General features: G+C 45.7%; 2 protein-coding genes across 17 annotated transcripts in view; one reads left to right on the top strand and one right to left on the bottom strand.

Moving 5' to 3' along the window:
- TECPR2 (tectonin beta-propeller repeat containing 2) overlaps positions 1-1,371 on the bottom strand; it is a 100,662-nt gene extending 99,291 nt beyond the window's left edge. For 11 of the 16 annotated variants that reach the window (XR_011532830.1, XR_011532831.1, XR_011532825.1 and 8 more), the window contains exon 1: positions 1,232-1,371. The gene's annotated coding sequence lies outside the window, so the exon portion shown is untranslated. The remainder of the gene's footprint in view (positions 1-1,231) is intronic. The other 5 variants (XR_011532827.1, XM_070593328.1, XM_070593323.1 and 2 more) reach the window with 2 other exon arrangements.
- Positions 1,359-16,736, top strand: CINP (cyclin dependent kinase 2 interacting protein). Its single transcript, XM_008538582.2, has 5 exons — positions 1,359-1,491; positions 5,932-6,100; positions 8,676-8,805; positions 15,256-15,385; positions 16,233-16,736. The coding sequence occupies exons 1-5, from the start codon at positions 1,485-1,487 to the stop codon at positions 16,433-16,435; spliced, it is 639 nt and encodes a 212-aa protein (XP_008536804.1). The 5' UTR covers positions 1,359-1,484; the 3' UTR covers positions 16,436-16,736.
- The last annotated feature ends 90 nt before the right edge of the window (positions 16,737-16,826 follow it).

The following is a 16,826-nucleotide window of genomic DNA, read 5'->3' as shown; positions in this document are numbered from 1 at the left end:
TACAATGAACCCCAAATAACTTTCTGCTGAATCAACAAACATGGCATGTAAGCTGGGTTACCCAAAAAAGCAAGGCCAGAGGCTTATCAAGGTGCACTGCAGCTGGGTGTGAGAAAGCACAAAAAGCCTTGCAGCTTAGGAGACCAGGAGTCACTGGTGACAAGGGGCCACAGTGGCCTTATTCCCAGATTCTGCCCATGCTAGGATCTGGATTATGGGATTTCCTACAACTCCTTTCCTTAAAGTTTACAAGACCTTGGCTACCAGGAGGAAGTCAACCCCAAATGCAACTGATCACTCTAGCAGATAAGGCAAGGCTGGTACCCCACATTCTGCCAACAGATGGAACAGAAGCAACAGAACAGAATAAAATTCCTGAATCTCGGCGAGAAAGCGAGGAAGAACAAAGAGCAGGGAAGAGAGGCGGCAGTAGAGCATGTGGGTAACGACAGCAGGGGCTATCCTTTATGGAAATACACGGCGCTTAGCGCGTTGCATGCGTTGACCCATTTAACCCTCCCACCAGGACCAGTATCATCTCCATTTTACAGATGATGAAACTGAAGCACAGTGAGATATCATTTGCCCAGAGCACACTGCTAAGAAGGGGCACCGCTGTGACTCGGGTTTGACTCCAGGGTACCCCATTCTTTAACCTGCACTAACTATCCTGCCTCCCAGGCCTTAAAACAGGACTGAGAGGAGTCGTTCATTTATCCATTTAAGGAACGCTTATTGAGCACCTACTGGGTACACGCCAAGGCCTGGTGCGAGGCACTGGTAGGCAGATGAAGGGACGAGGACCGAGAGGGTCGGGGGACAGAACGCAACGTCAATCATAAGACTACGGAGCTCGGAGCCACGGGGCCAGCGGCGGAAGGGATGCCAGGGTGCGGCAGAGGGAGGGAAGGCGCGGAACGGGAGGAGCGAGGGGAGCCGGGGTGCCGGCCGGACAGCGCAGCCCAGGCGGGGTGGGCGAGAACCGCTTCCCTCGGCGGACCGTCGGCTTCTGCCAGGCGACGAGCCCGGCGCTTCATGTGTGATGGCATTCAGCCTCGGCCACCCCGCGCGGGCGGGACGGGGGCCGGGAAAGGGGGCGAAGCGGGCAGGGCGACCCTGCGCGGCTGAGGCGAGGGAAGGGGGGCCCGCGGGAGGCGTGAGCGCCAGCGGGGAGGAGCGCGGGGCCGAGCGGCGGGGGCGGCGAGGCCTCCAGCAGCGTCGCCGGACTCACCTCCCGCAGCTGCCCCTCCGGACTCTTCGGCCCCGCCGGGCCGGGGGAGGCGGGGACGGACTCCGGGCCGCGGGGGCTGCCGGGAGCCCGTTCCCTGGGCAACCGGGCCGGCACCGCCGAGCGACAGCCGGCTCCGCCCGAGGATAGAGCGGCAGAGCCACAAGTGGCGGCGGGCGGGGCGGAAGTGACGTGCGCGCTTCCGGCGGCTGTAGACGGGGCTTCGGGACTCTTTCCCGGGATACCTGCGGACCGCATGGAAGGTGCGTGAGAAGGGCTAGTTTCCCGGGGCAGGGAGGGTGTGGATGTTACGGCTTGGACTGCAGGGTGGGCCAGAGACCCGGAGCTTTCGGGATCGAATGGGGTCCGTGCCTTAGCCCAGCCCAACCCGCTGGCCGCGCGCCGGCTCTGCGGTCGGCCCGGGTGTCAGTTTTGCGGAGCCTGTTTTTTCACGTGTACAAGATGTACGCAAAGGAGCGTCCGCAGATCCTGACGCTCAAATTGTAATTGTCTTGGAACACTTTCCCTGAACTCCCGTCAGTCAGTTACCGACCACAGAGCCTTCTGCTGGTACTGAAAGCTGTCATTCAGCCAGCGCTCACTATGTGCCAAGTCGTGTTCTAAGTACTCTACGTAGATTAGCGCATTGGAGCCTCACAGCGACCCCGTGAAGTAATGTCAACAGAAGGGGACCCGAGGCTCAGAGGGATTAAGTAAAGTAGCCACTATCCTTTACCTCACTCTGCCCTTTCCTGTGACTGATTACTGGTCTGTCTTTCCCTACTGGCCTTTGAGTTTCTTGAAGTCAGAACTGTGTTTTTGGTTCCTAAATATGTGCTGGGAATGGGACAGACAGACGATGAATCAGATGTGGTCCTCGCCCTGAAGGAACCCCTACTGGAGGAGAGAAACCTTTGGAAGATTTTAGTACCAGTGGTAAGAGCTGTTTCTCCATTTAACACATTTTATTCAGCACCTGCTATGTTCCGAGGTTATGAGAGGAAACAAGACATAGTCCCTACTCTGGTGGAACTTGCAGTCTAGCAGGGAATATAGATGTTAAACAAGCGAATACACCACACTGGTGAGTGTCTTGATACCTGACGTATAGGGTATTCCAGATATGTAGTGCAGTGAGGCCTAACTCAACCTGGGGGATACGGGAAGACTTCTTTATGGAAGTGACTTTCTAAAAACCTAATCAGATCATCTCACTTCTTCCCTACTCAAAGCTCACTGATCACTTTCCATTGACTTGGAATAAATCCAAACTTCTTATCTTGGCCCATAAGGTTCTAGTTGCCTGCCTCCTCACCTACTACTCACCCTCTCTCCATTTTATTCTAGCCACACTGGCCTTTTTCTTTTTTTCAAAATCACCAAGCTCATTCTCACATTAGGGCCCATGCTGTTGAGGTCTCATCATTCAAGTCTCAGCCTAAATGACACCTTATCAGGGGTTCACTCTGTTAAAAAAAATTCAACTGAGTAAATTGGAAGACCTAATCAGCTTAATTAAATGGATAGCATCTCATCTGGCAAGCAGAGAGATACTCCAAGAGGGTTACACAACATAAAAGGCTTTTATAGTCAGGAGGGTGAGACAAGGAAAAGAAGTCATCAGCAAGGAAAAAATGAAAGTTCATTGGAGGAAAGTAAAAGTTCAGGAGAGGAGGGCTTCTCGTTGTCTGAGCTGTAGCGTTTTCCATTGGCTGGGCTTGTTGCTGGGCAAGAAAGAAATCTTCCTTTCTCTTGCTGGAGTAGTAAAGTAGTTGCACTTCCTGTTTGGGAGTGCAAGGTATGACTCTTCCGGTTGGGGTCTTTAACTGTCCTAATTAACTGACTCTGTAATTGATTTTCTGTTTCGGGTAGTTGACAGGAGTGGTGGGGAGTGAGAGCTCCCTCTGCAGGCCTTCCTGACTCTGATTTTAGTTGAGGGTTTTTACAATTAATTTTCACAACTCTAACACAAGATCCTGTTTTATTTTCTATTTGGCACTTATCATAATCTGAACTGATCATGAATATCTAATTGTCTATTATACACCTTCTCTCCAGAAAGTAAATTCCATGGAAATGGTCCTGCTCTGTCTTGCTCAATCACTTAATCTCCCATGCCTGGCGTATGGTAGGCACTGAGGTAATATTGGTTAGTTGTATAAGTAAAGAATGAATGAAAAATCAAGATGATATTTAAAAACAGAGCCCTGAAAAGTTACTAGGAGTTACCCAGGTGAGTGGGGACACACACTGACAGGAAATGTATACCAGGTCAAAGGCAGAACTTGTACAGAGCCAGCACTGAGGCATAGAGAGCAAGTGGAGACATGATGGGCAGGACTTAGGTAACAGAAGCTGTGGTATTGTGGTTTATAATAAGAAATAAATATTTGGTCTTCATCCCTGTTCCTGGCACATAGCTCCTAATATGCTTGGGATTTCCTAAGCAAGGAGAGCAATCAAGGTCTTTTGTTATGTTAATGAGGTGATTTTTAGAAAGCCCCTAGGTAACCTAAGGATGGGGACTGGTCACCAGAGGAACCAACCTTGTGATTAGAGAGTTGGAACTTTGAGTCCCACCCACCCCTACCCCCACCTCCTGGAAGGGGAGAGGAGCTGGAGGTTGAATCAGTGGCCTATGATTTAGTCAATCATGCCTAAGTAGTGAAGCCTCCATAAAAAAATGAAAAAGCAAAAGGACAGGGTTTGGAGAGCTGCCAGGTGAACAGGTGGAGATCCCAGGAGAGTGGTGCACTCAGAGGGCGTGGAAGTTCCACGCCCTTTCCCCACGCCTTGCCCTATGCATCTCTTCATCTGGCTGTTCCTGAGTTATATCCTTTTATAATAAACCAGTAATCTCGTAAGTAAAATGTTTCCTGAGTTCTGTGAGCTGTTCTAGCAAATTACTCAAACTCAACGGAGGAGGTCTTTGGAACCTCTGATCTATAGCCGGTCAGTCAGAAACACAGGTGACAACCTGGACTTGAGATTGGCATCTGAAGTGGGGGTGTGGGGGGGGGGGCAGTCTTGTGGGACTGAGCCCTTAACCTGTGGGATTTGATGCTATCTCCAGGTACATAGTGTCAGAATTGAGTTTATTGCTTGATGGTGGTGGGAAAAACACACATTGGAGAAGCCCTTGTGATGACAGATACTATGTTGGATCTGTAGGGGAGGACGAACTATGCCTCTACCCTCTTGGTCCTTCTGGCTGGTCTGAGAATTAAAGTGACATGAGACAGAATAACAGGAGAAAACCAAACACATTTAATAACACGTGTACGTGGGGAAAAAAACAGGAAAACTGAGTAACTCGCCAAAATGGCCAAAGCTACCACCTTAAATACCATCTTCAGCTAAAGATAAGGGAGGATGTTGGGGGTAGTGGTTTGGGACTTCAAAGGGGAGGAAGGCAATTCACATGGAGATGGAAAAGCAAATGTTTGGTAAACAAATGTTGACATGCTTTGCAAAGACAATGAGACATGGGGAAGACTTTGATTAAATGGGCTTTGCGAGGTTCCTCCCAGTCTACCGTTGTGCTTATCCATGGTGATAGCTCCTTCCTGAAACAGGCCTTTTATCTTAAATTCTTTGAGGCAGTCAGGGGGAATGTCAAATTTTTTTTTTCTGAGTCTTTTGTTTTTAAAAATAAGCCAGAGACGTATTTTGGGGTGGCCAATTCTGATCCCCCACAGATACTTGCCACGTGCCAGGCCCTCACAGCTTTACATACATTATCTAATCTCCACATCAACTCTATCAAGTAGATGTATTTTATCCCCATTTTACAGGTGAGAACATTGAGGCTCGGGGAGGTTAACTGATTTTCCCAAGATCCCACAGCTGGCAGTGGCAGAGCTGGGATTCAAACCCAGTCAGTATGGTCTTCAGAGTCTAAACTCCTAACGATACCACAATTGTGCCTCCTGGATTTCTTAAGGGGCCTCTCACAGAATTTGGACTTTATCCCATGAGCCATGAGAAACCTCTGAAAGTTCTAAGTAGAGAAGGAGAGAGGACACAGGAGGACTGGGGAGCCCAAACAGCCGAAATGGCTTTTAGTGTTCGGGAGCCAGCTTCCTACAGGAGCTGGGATCGGGTGGGTCTTGGAGCACAGGCAGCACTGGCGCAGGGCAGGAAAGAGCGTTCCTGCAGAGGCCTGCAAGGGACTCAACTTTTCAAGAGCTGTCAATAGATCATTTCAGCTGCAGATTGAGGGGGCTTCAGGGTGGGGGTGAGACAGTCTTGAGGCAGAGAGAGAGGGAGCCAGATCCTGTTGGAGTTTGGGCTTCCTCCTGCATTTAAGCAGGGTCGTGGCAGTGTGAAGAACCACAAGGCTCTGAACAAATGTAAGGTATCGAAATGCCCGAGACTAGACAGTGGGGTATTACGGCATGGAAGTGGAGTGTTTTAGCAGAAAGTGACAGCTTTACCTTATTTCCAACCTTTGAATGTGATCATAGTGCTTAAGGTAAAAACTTTGTGGAGCCCTTAAGCTGGAAAAGGACTCAGCCATCTCTGGTGAGTCTTAAACTGTAAAAACAATTCTGTTATGTCTCATTCCAGGAACTTCCATCCAGACTGCTTAGTTTCCATGACATTTATTTGTCCAGTTGATGTAGCAACTGGGATGGTTCTACTGTTGAAAGTTGTAAGATCATAAATTTTGTAATAATTATGTTTCTTTTACTCCCTATCAGCAAAGACTCTTGGAAGCATGATACCCAGAAAACCTGTCTTATCTGTGAGTGCAAGAAAAATTAAGGACAATGCAGCTGATTGGCATAATTTAATCCTGAAATGGGAAACCCTCAATGATGCAGGTTTTGCTACAGCAAATAATATTGCCAACCTGAAAATCAGTTTATTGTAAGTACATTTAGAGTTCCTCATGCTCTGAGCTCTTCGCCCTTAAGGATCAGGCAGAAGTTTCCTGGGAGACTTGTAGGGTGGGAAGGGTCATCTCTATTTGTCAACATGGATAAATTAAATGAAAAAATATTAAGCAAAAAAGCAAGTGGTCAAATGATTTATACAAGTATGAACTGTACCTGTACATTTTAAATACAAAATTATTCTACATATTGTTCATGGTTACATCTGTATATAAAATTATAAAAGTGAGGGCTGGCCCCGTGGCCTAGTGGTTAAGTTCAATGCGCTCTTCTCTGGCAGCCCAAGTTCGCAGGTTCGGATCCCGGGCACGGACCTACACCACTCATCAACTATGCTTGGGTGGCAATCCACGTATAAAATAGAGGAAGATTGGCACAGATGTTAGCTCAGGGCTAATCTTCCTCAGCAAAAAAAAAAAAAAGAAGAAGAAGAAGAAGAAGTAATAGATTGGAAGGATATAGGCTCAATTCATGATACTGGTATCTTCTGAGAACGAGTATTGGGGTGGTCAGTGGGACTTCATCTTCTAAGGTTGCATTTTATTTCTGTGATATTGTGTTTTATAATAAGAAATATATATTTGGTCTTTGTCCCTGTTCCTGGCACACAGCTCTTAAAACCCTTATAATTTCCTGATCCATAAGAGCAATTGGAGAATCTTTTGTTATAATATTTGGTCTTTTGTCTGACAGTTCCTGAAATAGCTCCAGAGTGATAAAGGTGAAAGCCCCTTCCGACCACACCTGAGTTTACCTTAATGAGGTGACTTTTGGAAAACCCCTAAGGATGGAGGCTGGTTGCCTAGGGAACCAACCAGAAGATTAGGAGTTGGAACTCTCAGTGCCATGCCCTCACCCCCTTTACCTCTCAGGGAGGTGGGAGGGGCTGAAGGTTGAATTAATCCCCAGTGGCCAGTGATTTAATCAGTCATGCCCACATAATGAAGTCTCCATAAAAACCCAAAAGGATGGGGCTTGGAGAGCTTCCAGGTTGGTAAACAAGAGCACATCCCTCCGTCAGCAGGGTGCTGCACCCCGAGCTCACGAAGCTCCTGTGCTTGGACCCTTCTGGATCTTGCCCTATGTACCTCTTCATCTGGCTGTTCTTCTCTATCCTTTATTATAAACCTGTAGACTAATAAGTAAACCAAGTTCTTTGATACCTTCAATTTCCTGAGTTCTGTGAGCTGCTCTAGCAAATTAATTGATCCCCGGGAGGGCTTATGGGAACCTCTGATTTATAGCACAGGTGACATCCTGGACTTGTGACTGCACTATAAGTGGAGGGGAGGGCAAGCCTGTAGGACTGAGCTCTGAACCTGTGGGATCTGATGCTGTCACAGGCAGATGCTGTCAGAATTGAGTTAAATTGTAGGATGCCCAGCTGGTATCTGGAGAACCAGAATTGTTTGGTGTGGAGAAACCCAGTGCCTCCAAGTGTCAGAGTGAAGCCGAGTATTGAGAATAGAGAACTTTGTTTTTTCTTAGCAATTTGTTTGTTTGTTTTTTAAAGATTGGCACCTGAGCTAACAACTGTGGCCAATCATTTTTTTCTTTTTTTTTTTCCTGCTTTATCTCCCCAAATCCCCCGGGTACATAGTTGTATATTTTAGTTGCAGGTCCCTCTAGTTGCGGCATATGGGACGCCGCCTCAACATGGCCTGACGAGCGGTGCCATGTCCACGTCCAGGATCCAAACCAGCGAAACCCTGGGCCGCTGCAGTGGAGCACGAGAACTTAACCACTCGGCCAGAGGGCCGGGCCCCCATGCAATTTGTTTTTTAAAGACAAAGGAATTATGAAAAAAACTGTTATTTGCTGATTCCGATTAGAAGATTTATTTTATTATTCTGTGTACTTTCCTATATATATTACATGTTATATATATATATATATATATATATATTGATTTTCATTTCTCCAAGTTATAATTATATATATGTGTATCTTTGTCTACAGTCCAGAGTCTAGAGCATTACCTTCCTGGCCTGTCCCCTGGCTCTGGCCAGCCTGCTTCCATGTGAAATTCCCTCACATACCTCAGGTGCTTTGGTCCTCCGCTGCCTTTTCTGGTGGAATTCTGCCCAGCAACTTCCATCAAAAAGCTCTTATCCTTACTGTGTAGTATGCTCACTGATCCTTCCTATTCTATTTTCATGTTTAATTTTTCTTTAAGTGTTGATTGTGACCCCACTAGATTTATTTCATGCCCCACAGGTCGCAGCCTGCAGTTTACAAAACACATTCCTATTCCTAGAATGTGAACTCTGGGAAACCGATCCATGTCTCGTTCATCTTTGTAAGCCCTGTGCTACACGCCAAGGATGCCACAGGGCTGAATTTATTCCAGTGCAAAATTGAGGAACTGAGGGACATATTCATTGTATGTGTAAATAATAAGTAAACATATGTTATAATGAGATGAAACAATGCCTCCACAAAATATCTGACATAATTATGTGGATAATGAGTTTTCTAGGGTTCATCGTCACGAAATGAGGTAAGCTTACAGAGTGTATTTTGTTCTCATTATTTTCCATTTCGTCCAGGAGTAAAGACAAGATAGAGTTAGAGAACAGCAGCCTGGCTTCCAATGACAATGCAGAAAAGATGCACCCGGAGTACAGTAAGGAGCTGGAGATGCTGTGTGAGGGGCTGCAGGCCACCTTAGATGGTTTGGTAAGATCCACAGATCCAGCCACCTGTGCTCACGGTCACTGAATCCCAGGGCTGTGTTTGGGCTTGCTTGGGCGCGGCAGCATTCAACTCTAGGCAGTGCTTTCCTCCTCCACACACACTGGTTTTCCCTCCTCAGCCTCCCCTGCTGGCCTCTCTTCCTCTTCCTGCCCCACAGGTCTAGGTGTTCTCCAAGATGCTGTCCTAGACCTTTGTTCTTTTTGTCCTGTGTGTTGTCCGGGGCAATTTCACCCACTTTCAGGGCTCCACAAAATAAATATTTTAGGCTTTGTGGGCCCTACAGACTCTCTTCTCACTGCTCAGCTCTGCTGGGGAGCCCTAAAGCAGCCAGAGACAGTACATTGGTGAATGGGCGTGGCTGTGTTCTAGTAAAACTTTATTTATGGACACTGAAATTTGAGTTACAAATGTGTCACAAAATATCCTTCTTTGTTTGATTTTTTTCCCAACCATTTGAAAATGTAAAACCCATTCTTAGCTCTCAGGCTGCACATAAATAGGCTAAGGGCCGATTTGGTCCGTGGGCCCTGATCTAGCGTGTAAGACACTCTTCTGAGACTATTGATTGCACTGAATTTCAGTATCCACCATACTGGCCACCAAATGTGCATATAACCCCTCATCTCTTTGCCAGGCACAGGAATAAGGTTTTGTACATACTTGAACTTGGATAACTAAAGCTTACCCACAAACATATAAAATCTTTCTATTTTAACCTTTTTTGATGAGAATGTTTCTAATGCTTTACATGCTTCCTTGCCTTTTTAAACAGAATATGTCAAATATAATTGTATTTCTTCAAGATACCACTCATTCAAATTTAGGATTCTACCTATTATAAGGCAGGCTATAGATGTTCAGGAAAGAAACACTCCTCTTTTAAATATCACATCAACTGTGAGATACGTAATGGTTTCAGAAGCATTGAAATGAGAAAATAAATGGTGCATTGAGGACATTGTGCTTTAGCCTTTTCTTTATGACTGAAATGTAGCACTGTCCTCTGGATATTGTGATGTTTATGAGACTTTGTCTCCTCTAAATAAACGATTGGGTTTTTGTAATTGGCCTGTCCATTTTGTGATTCTGCCTTCCCCTTTGTCTTGGGGTTCTGCTATGATAAGAAACACTTGCCCCACTACCCAACTCTCTCCTCCTTGTACTCAAGCCGGTAACGAGGCGGGCAGGTGTCCAGTGACTTTGTCTTAAGCCTGCTCACAGGAAGCGGGAGGATAAAGCATGTGCACTTTGTGGTATCTATTTTCTTTGTTTTATGTTCATATTCATGGCTATGTCTCCAGTGGGTTCTGGACATAGGACTTCTGGACCAGTGCGGATTAACATAGGCAGAATAATCGATTGAAATTTCCATAGTAATAAGCTATTGAAAACTGGCCACTTGTATTGGTTTTGTTTGTTTGTTCCCAAATTAAGCCATTTGATTATGGCAAGTATTTTTATTTGGACAAGAAAGCAGGTGCACGTATTGTTCCTGAAAGAGAAGAAACTGGGTGGCTAAGTTCCTGTATTGAAATAAGTTAAACAGCCACAAAACTAAAGCCACACAGCTTGGTGGTCAGTTACCCTCAACTGCTGATTGCCTCCTCGTTTGTTGTTTGATGTGTTACAGCTCCCACCAGAACCTCTTCATCCTTGACCTGCTGTGTTCCTTCCTGGTGAAAAACATTGCACAGAATCCCAAAATCGTATTCGAATGAGAAACACTTGACACATATTAATTTGACCTTTTAAAATGCAAAAAACCCTGGAAAGGATTTTGTTTTTAAATGCCACGTGGCGTTTTTTAGATCACACCTTCTCATTTATAGCTCTGTACATACACATACCACATTAGGAAAGTGTTTAAATGGGGAGGCCGTGGGGGGGAGGAGGTGTGACTTCGATTTCAGGCATGTCAGCAGTGATCAGTCAGTGGTTCTGCTTGTGCGCCCTTCATTCTCCCCATCCTTGAGTGGTCAGTCCTTGGTTCTGCTTGTGCGCCCTTCATCCTCCCCATCCTTGAGTGGTCAGTCCTTGGTTCTGCTTGTGCGTCCTTCATTCTCCCCATCCTTGAGTGGCAGTCAGTGATTCTGCTTGTGCGCCCTTCATCCTCCGCATCCTTGAGTGGTCAGTCCTTGGTTCTGCTTGTGTGCCCTTCATTCTCCCCATCCTTGAGTGGCAGTCAGTGGTTTTGCTCGTGCGTCCTTCATCCTCCCCATCCTTGAGTGGTCAGTCCTTGGTTCTGCTTGTGCGTCCTTCATCCTCCCCATCCTTGAGTAGCAGTCAGTGGTTCTGCTTGTGCGCCCTTCATCCTCCCCATCCTTGAGTAGCAGTCAGTGGTTCTGCTTGTGCGCCCTTCATCCTCCCCATCCTTGAGTAGCAGTCAGTGGTTTTGCTCGTGCGCCCTTCATCCTCCCCATCCTTGAGTGGCAGTCAGTGGTTCTGCTTGTGCGTCCTTCATCCTCCCCATCCTTGAGTAGCAGTCAGTGGTTCTGCTTGTGTGCCTTTCATCCTCCCCATCCTTGAGTAGCAGTCAGTGGTTCTGCTTGTGCGCCCTTCATCCTCCCCATCCTTGAGTAGCAGTCAGGTACCACAGGCCTCCTTCCTCAGCCCGCCTGACCCACGCTGAGAAGGGACAGCCTGGGAGGACATCAGGAGGTAGAGTCAAGGTCCAGAAAACCCAGCCAGCAGGCTCAATGGACTGAACAGTAGCGGATGAAACATGGGACACCTGCCCTTGGTCCCTGTAGCCCACAGCACAGGTCCAGGGGGAGGGGGGTGTGGCCTGGCAGGCCAGTTGAAAGTGGCCGCTGGGTTTTGGTGGCTGCACACTCATCGGGAGCTGAGTTCCCAAGATCACAGCCTAGGCTGTGTCCTTGAGAGCCAAGGGAATGATGGGCCCACCCATCATCATGGACAGACAGTGTGGGCACATAAGAGGGGCTGAGGGAGGCAGGCCGTGTCAGAGAGAATTAGAGGAACTGGGGTTTTAGCCCGGATAAGGGGAACCAGTAGACGAAAAGCTGCCATCATGGCCAAAAGGCTGTCCTGAGAAAAGAAACCAGTATGCTGGTTTTATGAAGCCTCAGAGCGGAGAGGGGAGACCCCTGGAGCCCACAGAAGCTTTAGCTCCCACCTGAGAACTATGTGATAACAGAAGTCCTGTCCAGAGCTGGAATGGGCTGCCCAGGGGGTGGGGTGTCACATCGTTGGAAATGTGCCCCCAAAAGCCTGGATGATCACTTGGTGGATTTATTACAAAGATCGTTGAGGAATTAATTCCTGGGTGGAACTAGATGAGTGTTCAAACATTTCATCCACTCTCATACCTGCCTCACAATTTGTATCTTATCCTATACTCATTTGTTTACTCAAGATTTTTCTGTAGAATAATTAAAACCACACTATAAAAATGTTAGCTGAATACTGCTTCCCTGTGAAAGTCTCTGAGCCTGGGGTTTACTCCCTCTTTCCTAAAAAGGGAAGTATTATGTCTAAAAAAAGCAAGTATTATGAGATGGAGAGGCATACTGATAACCAGAAGAATTGGGAGATAACAAATGAGGCATGAAGCAGTGTGTCCCCCTGTGGTTCAGGGTTATTAATACCACGGCCCGGTGCCACCTAACCATCCTCCCAGTGCATCCCACACTTTGGGAAAGGGTGGGCCACATGGTCTCTACGGTCTCCCCAACTCATAGGTTCCCGCTCCAGTGAATTTATTCTACATGTTTTTTAAAATACCGCTTTATTTTTTAGGACAGTTTTAGATGTACAGAAAGGTTAAGCAGATAGTATGGAGAGTCCCCATAACCCTCTCCCCGCCCCACACCGGGTTTCATCCGTTAGTATGTTCAGACATTAGTATGGCACCTGCTGTTACAATTGCTGGACCAATGCTGATACATAGTTTTTTAACTCCAGGTTGTAGTTTATTCAGATTTCTTTTCTTTTTCCCTAATGTCCTCTTTCTGGAGCCTATCAAGGACAGCACAGTAAATTTAGTGTCATGTCTTCTTAGGCTTTTCTTGGCTATGACAGTTTCTCAGACTTTCCTTGTTTTTTTATAATGTTGAGTTTTGAGGAGGACTGGTCAGGTATTTTGTAATTGGATTCATTCAGCTGGGATTCATCTGATGTTTTTCTCATGATTTGACTCGGGTTGTGCATTTTTTGGAGGCAGACCACAGAGGTGAGGTGCTATTCTCATCACATCATACCGAGGGTGTCTACCATAAACATGTTGATCGCTGTGGATGTTGACCTTGATCTCCTGGCTGAGGTGTGTTTGTCAGGTTTCTCCACTGTAAAGTGACTCTTTTCCCTTCTTTCTACACTGTCTTCAGAAGGAAGTCACTGTGTGCAGCCCACACTTAAAGAGTAGGAAGTTATGCCCCACCTCCTTGAGGGCGGAGCATCTACATAAATTATTTGGAGTACCACATAGGAGACTTCTTTCTTCTCCCCCATCTATTAATTATTCAATCATTTATTTGTCTTTTCTCCCCTATTAACTATTCAGTCATTTATTTCTAGCAGTATGGACTCATGGTTATTTGTTTTGTATTTTGGGTTATAATCCAGTACTGCTTTATTTTGTCCCTCAAATTGTTCCTGCTTTGGCCATTAGGAGTTCAGTGGGCTCCCATGTCCTTTTGACATACTCCCATCATTGTAAGTTTTAGGTTTTGGTTTTTTGAATACTTCCTAACTTTCTGGCATTATAAGATGTTCTAGGCTCATCTTGTGAATTTCCTGCCTCAGTGCTAGAATCAGCCATCTTTCCAGGGATCCCTGGCTCCTTTTACCAGAGAAGGGTATTAGAAACCAACATCTGAATGCTAGCTGTCAGGCACCAAAGTTCTATGCTCCAGTGAATTTATTCTATTTTAAAGTGGTTTTGAAATAAGTTCTCATTGTATGCTCAAAACCAAGAGTTAATGTTATAAGGATATTAATATGATTTTTCCTATGTTCCTCCAGCTTTTAGAGAGAATGGTTTCCCAGACTTTACTTTAAATGTCTTGAATGAATTTGACCTTGGTGGAGGTTTGAGGCACCCCTTTCCCTAAGCAGTGTGGTCTATTAGCTGTGGGAACAGAAGTACCTGTGTTGAGCTGTGAGTGTGGGCCGCTGTTCATGCACTGTCCAGGGCTGCACACGTGAGCATAACTTTAGTCTTTTTATTGATGACCGAGCTCCAGAATTGAGTGAGGCACCTCTGGCCTAGCATTTTCTTGCTCTCCTGATCTTTACAAGCTTTTCTTAGAATTAGGTGGCCCCAGGGAGCTGCTGTGTGATGCAGAGGAGAGAGCATAGGACTGAGTGTCAAGAGACTTGGAGTCAGAATGCGTGGTCTCAAGTCCTGGCCTTGTCTTCCCCTAGCTCAGTGACCTGGAGAATTCCCAGCTGTCATACAGAAGGAATAATCCTACCTCTGGGGTTGGGCCAAGGGAAACATCGAACCTAGAAAGATTTGGAAAAGGAGTATAGTCCTTTACAAATTAATGTTAGCTAAATTTAGTGCATGCCACTTCAAACATAATTGGAGGATGAAGGACCAAGTGCAAAGAATTAAGATTTTGACGATTTATCTGTCTTTTCTTATTTCTCCATGTACATAAAGTTAACTATACTTGGGAGTTAGAAATGTGGTCTTTGAAGACCTATGCTACTCAAATCTGAAATCTTAGTTACTTCACCCATTTATTTTATTTAACAAACCATTATATAGCTCCAACTAGGTGCTTCAAAAAAAACTCAGTCCTCCTAACCACCCTGTGAAAGTAGGCACTTTGTCAGCCCCGTCTGTGCTGGCCTGTCATGCAGTGGGGATGGTTTTAGTATCCACCGCAAAGGCCGTGCAGATGCTGCAGTTACCCAGCTTTGTATGGAGCCTGGAGGACTCTGAGGCCCTGTTGATGTCAAGGTCTCATCGTTTTCCTTCCTTCGTGAAGTGTGTGGGGCTCCCTTTCATTATTACCATTTCATTATTACCAAAACAGGAACCAGAGGCTTCAGTAAACTCAAGGCAGTTAATAAAAGAGTCAGAAATGAGCTCATTTAATGCCCTTTCTCCTCTTGCATTCCATAAAAACAGGAGCCTATCTTGCGATTCTTCCAGGTCATTGGTGTTAAAAAATTCGTGCTCTTTGGAAATCATAGGGAACTGCGGCTCAGCAAGCCTTCTCTTCTCCAGGACTGGACATCTGGAGTCCATCACTGAAGTCATCCAAGTTAATGAAATCATAGCAACTGTCTGCCTCCAGCTCCCTGGAAGTTTACTGCACATGGAGTTAATAGTGTCAAGTTATTGGACTTTTCGTCTCGACAGACTCATACTTCTCAGTTCTGAAATCTTATAGTTGTTGAATCTGAGACTAGAGTAGATTTCAAATAATATGCTCATATTCCAAATTAATATCTTTTCAGACCAAAATACAGGGGAAAATGGAAAAGCTGTCTTCAACTGCCAAGGGAATTTGTGAACTAGAAAATTACCATTATGGGGAGGAGACAAAACGGCCCCTCCTGTTTCACACATGGCCCACAGCCCATTTTTGTAAGTAGTTTTTTCTGCATTGATTTTCAAGGGTAGATTATGAGAGCACTTGAGATCATTTAGATCTGGTACTCTAAGAAGCTGACAGGCTTTGAAATTCAATTCAAGAGGATCCATTGGGAGGGAAGGAGATGGGGGCATCTTAAAATGAGCATTTCTTCTTGGCTTTAATCACCTAATAATCAGCAAGGAATATGAAATGTAATTAGAGACTCATGAAGCAAGTTGACATTATTAGCCCTTTAAAACCAATGGGTAGAATGAGTTCTACCTCCTGTGAAGGCAGAAACCTTTTTTTTTTTTTTTTGGAAGAAAGGTGGGGTTTTTGCTTTTTGTTTTGTTTTAATTAAAAAAAAAACTGAGGTCACTTCAGCTTTAGCCAAGCCCGTGGAAGAAGACTCCCAGGAAAATGGAATCCATTACTTAAATAAGCTCTATGAGATAAGGGTTATTTTTAGTTTTATTAGTTCAAAAGAAGGGCTAAGCTATTTGATGTTGATTTATGATGTCACTTTTAAATAAGGGAGAAAAGGGTAAAATCACCTAATGAAATGTGTTTACTAAATATTTCAGTTTGAGGTGAATCTACTATCTACTGTCTATAATCATTGCAGGTACTTAAGTTGAGTAGAAAAGGTTATAGCTACTTTCTAATTTCGTGACACCATGTTATTTCATTCTACTAACCTCCACCAGCTCGAGTGATGAATACCCATCTGGCCTTTCTGCCTCAGTGCTGTTGCTAATTCTGGTTTTTAACAAGGACCTTTGCAAAGTGGCGGGTCACCCCCAGTCAAGAGTACTTCCTTGAATTACTGCTATTAGAGGAGACCTAAATTTATTTCAGATGAGGTTTCCCGCGAGCTCTCTGCCATGTACTGGAAGGAACTCCTCCTGAAGCGCACCATCGTTGAAGAGCTGGCACACACTGTGGACCATGACCTCACCCTGAGCTACCTGTCGATGTGGCTGCACCAGCCCTACGTGGAGAGTGACAGCAAGCTGCTTCTGGAAAGCATGCTGCTCGAAACAGGCCACCGAGCACTGTGACTGCCCAACATGGCTTTGTGCATGAGCCTCCAGGCTCTGTACTACTGGCTTCTGTAGCTCCCAAGGTGGACAGTCTTTCAGGTAGGATCCAGTGCTGCACCCCAGGATTATACCGTGTTCTGGCGTGGCCACCCACTGACCTTCTTAGAGTCTTCCAGACTGGATCATTTCACCAGCTCCCTGCAGCCTCCCCAGACACATTACTGCTGTGTGCCATCCACCACTCAGCATCATTGGCACCTACTGTGAGTCTGTCCCCCATGAAGACTTCTGCTGGAAATAAATGAATTCATCAGAATGACTAAGTGATCTTGTTTCTGTAAATTAGGTATATTTTACACATATTACATTTGTGTAGAAAATCCCTGGTTTCATATTTTTACTTTATGTC

Source organism: Equus przewalskii, chromosome 25 (assembly GCF_037783145.1).
Source record: "Equus przewalskii isolate Varuska chromosome 25, EquPr2, whole genome shotgun sequence".
NCBI lineage: Eukaryota > Metazoa > Chordata > Mammalia > Perissodactyla > Equidae > Equus > Equus przewalskii.
The sequence above is the reverse complement of the archived record's forward strand: the minus strand, read 5'-3'. Positions and strand labels throughout refer to the sequence as shown.

Bases quoted from the DNA above. Each gene is read 5' to 3' on its own strand.
- CINP (XM_008538582.2), top strand. The intron at 6,101-8,675 runs GTAAGTACATTT...CATTTCGTCCAG, and splicing joins AACCTGAAAATCAGTTTATT to GAGTAAAGACAAGATAGAGT. The intron at 15,386-16,232 runs GTAAGTAGTTTT...AATTTATTTCAG, and splicing joins ATGGCCCACAGCCCATTTTT to ATGAGGTTTCCCGCGAGCTC.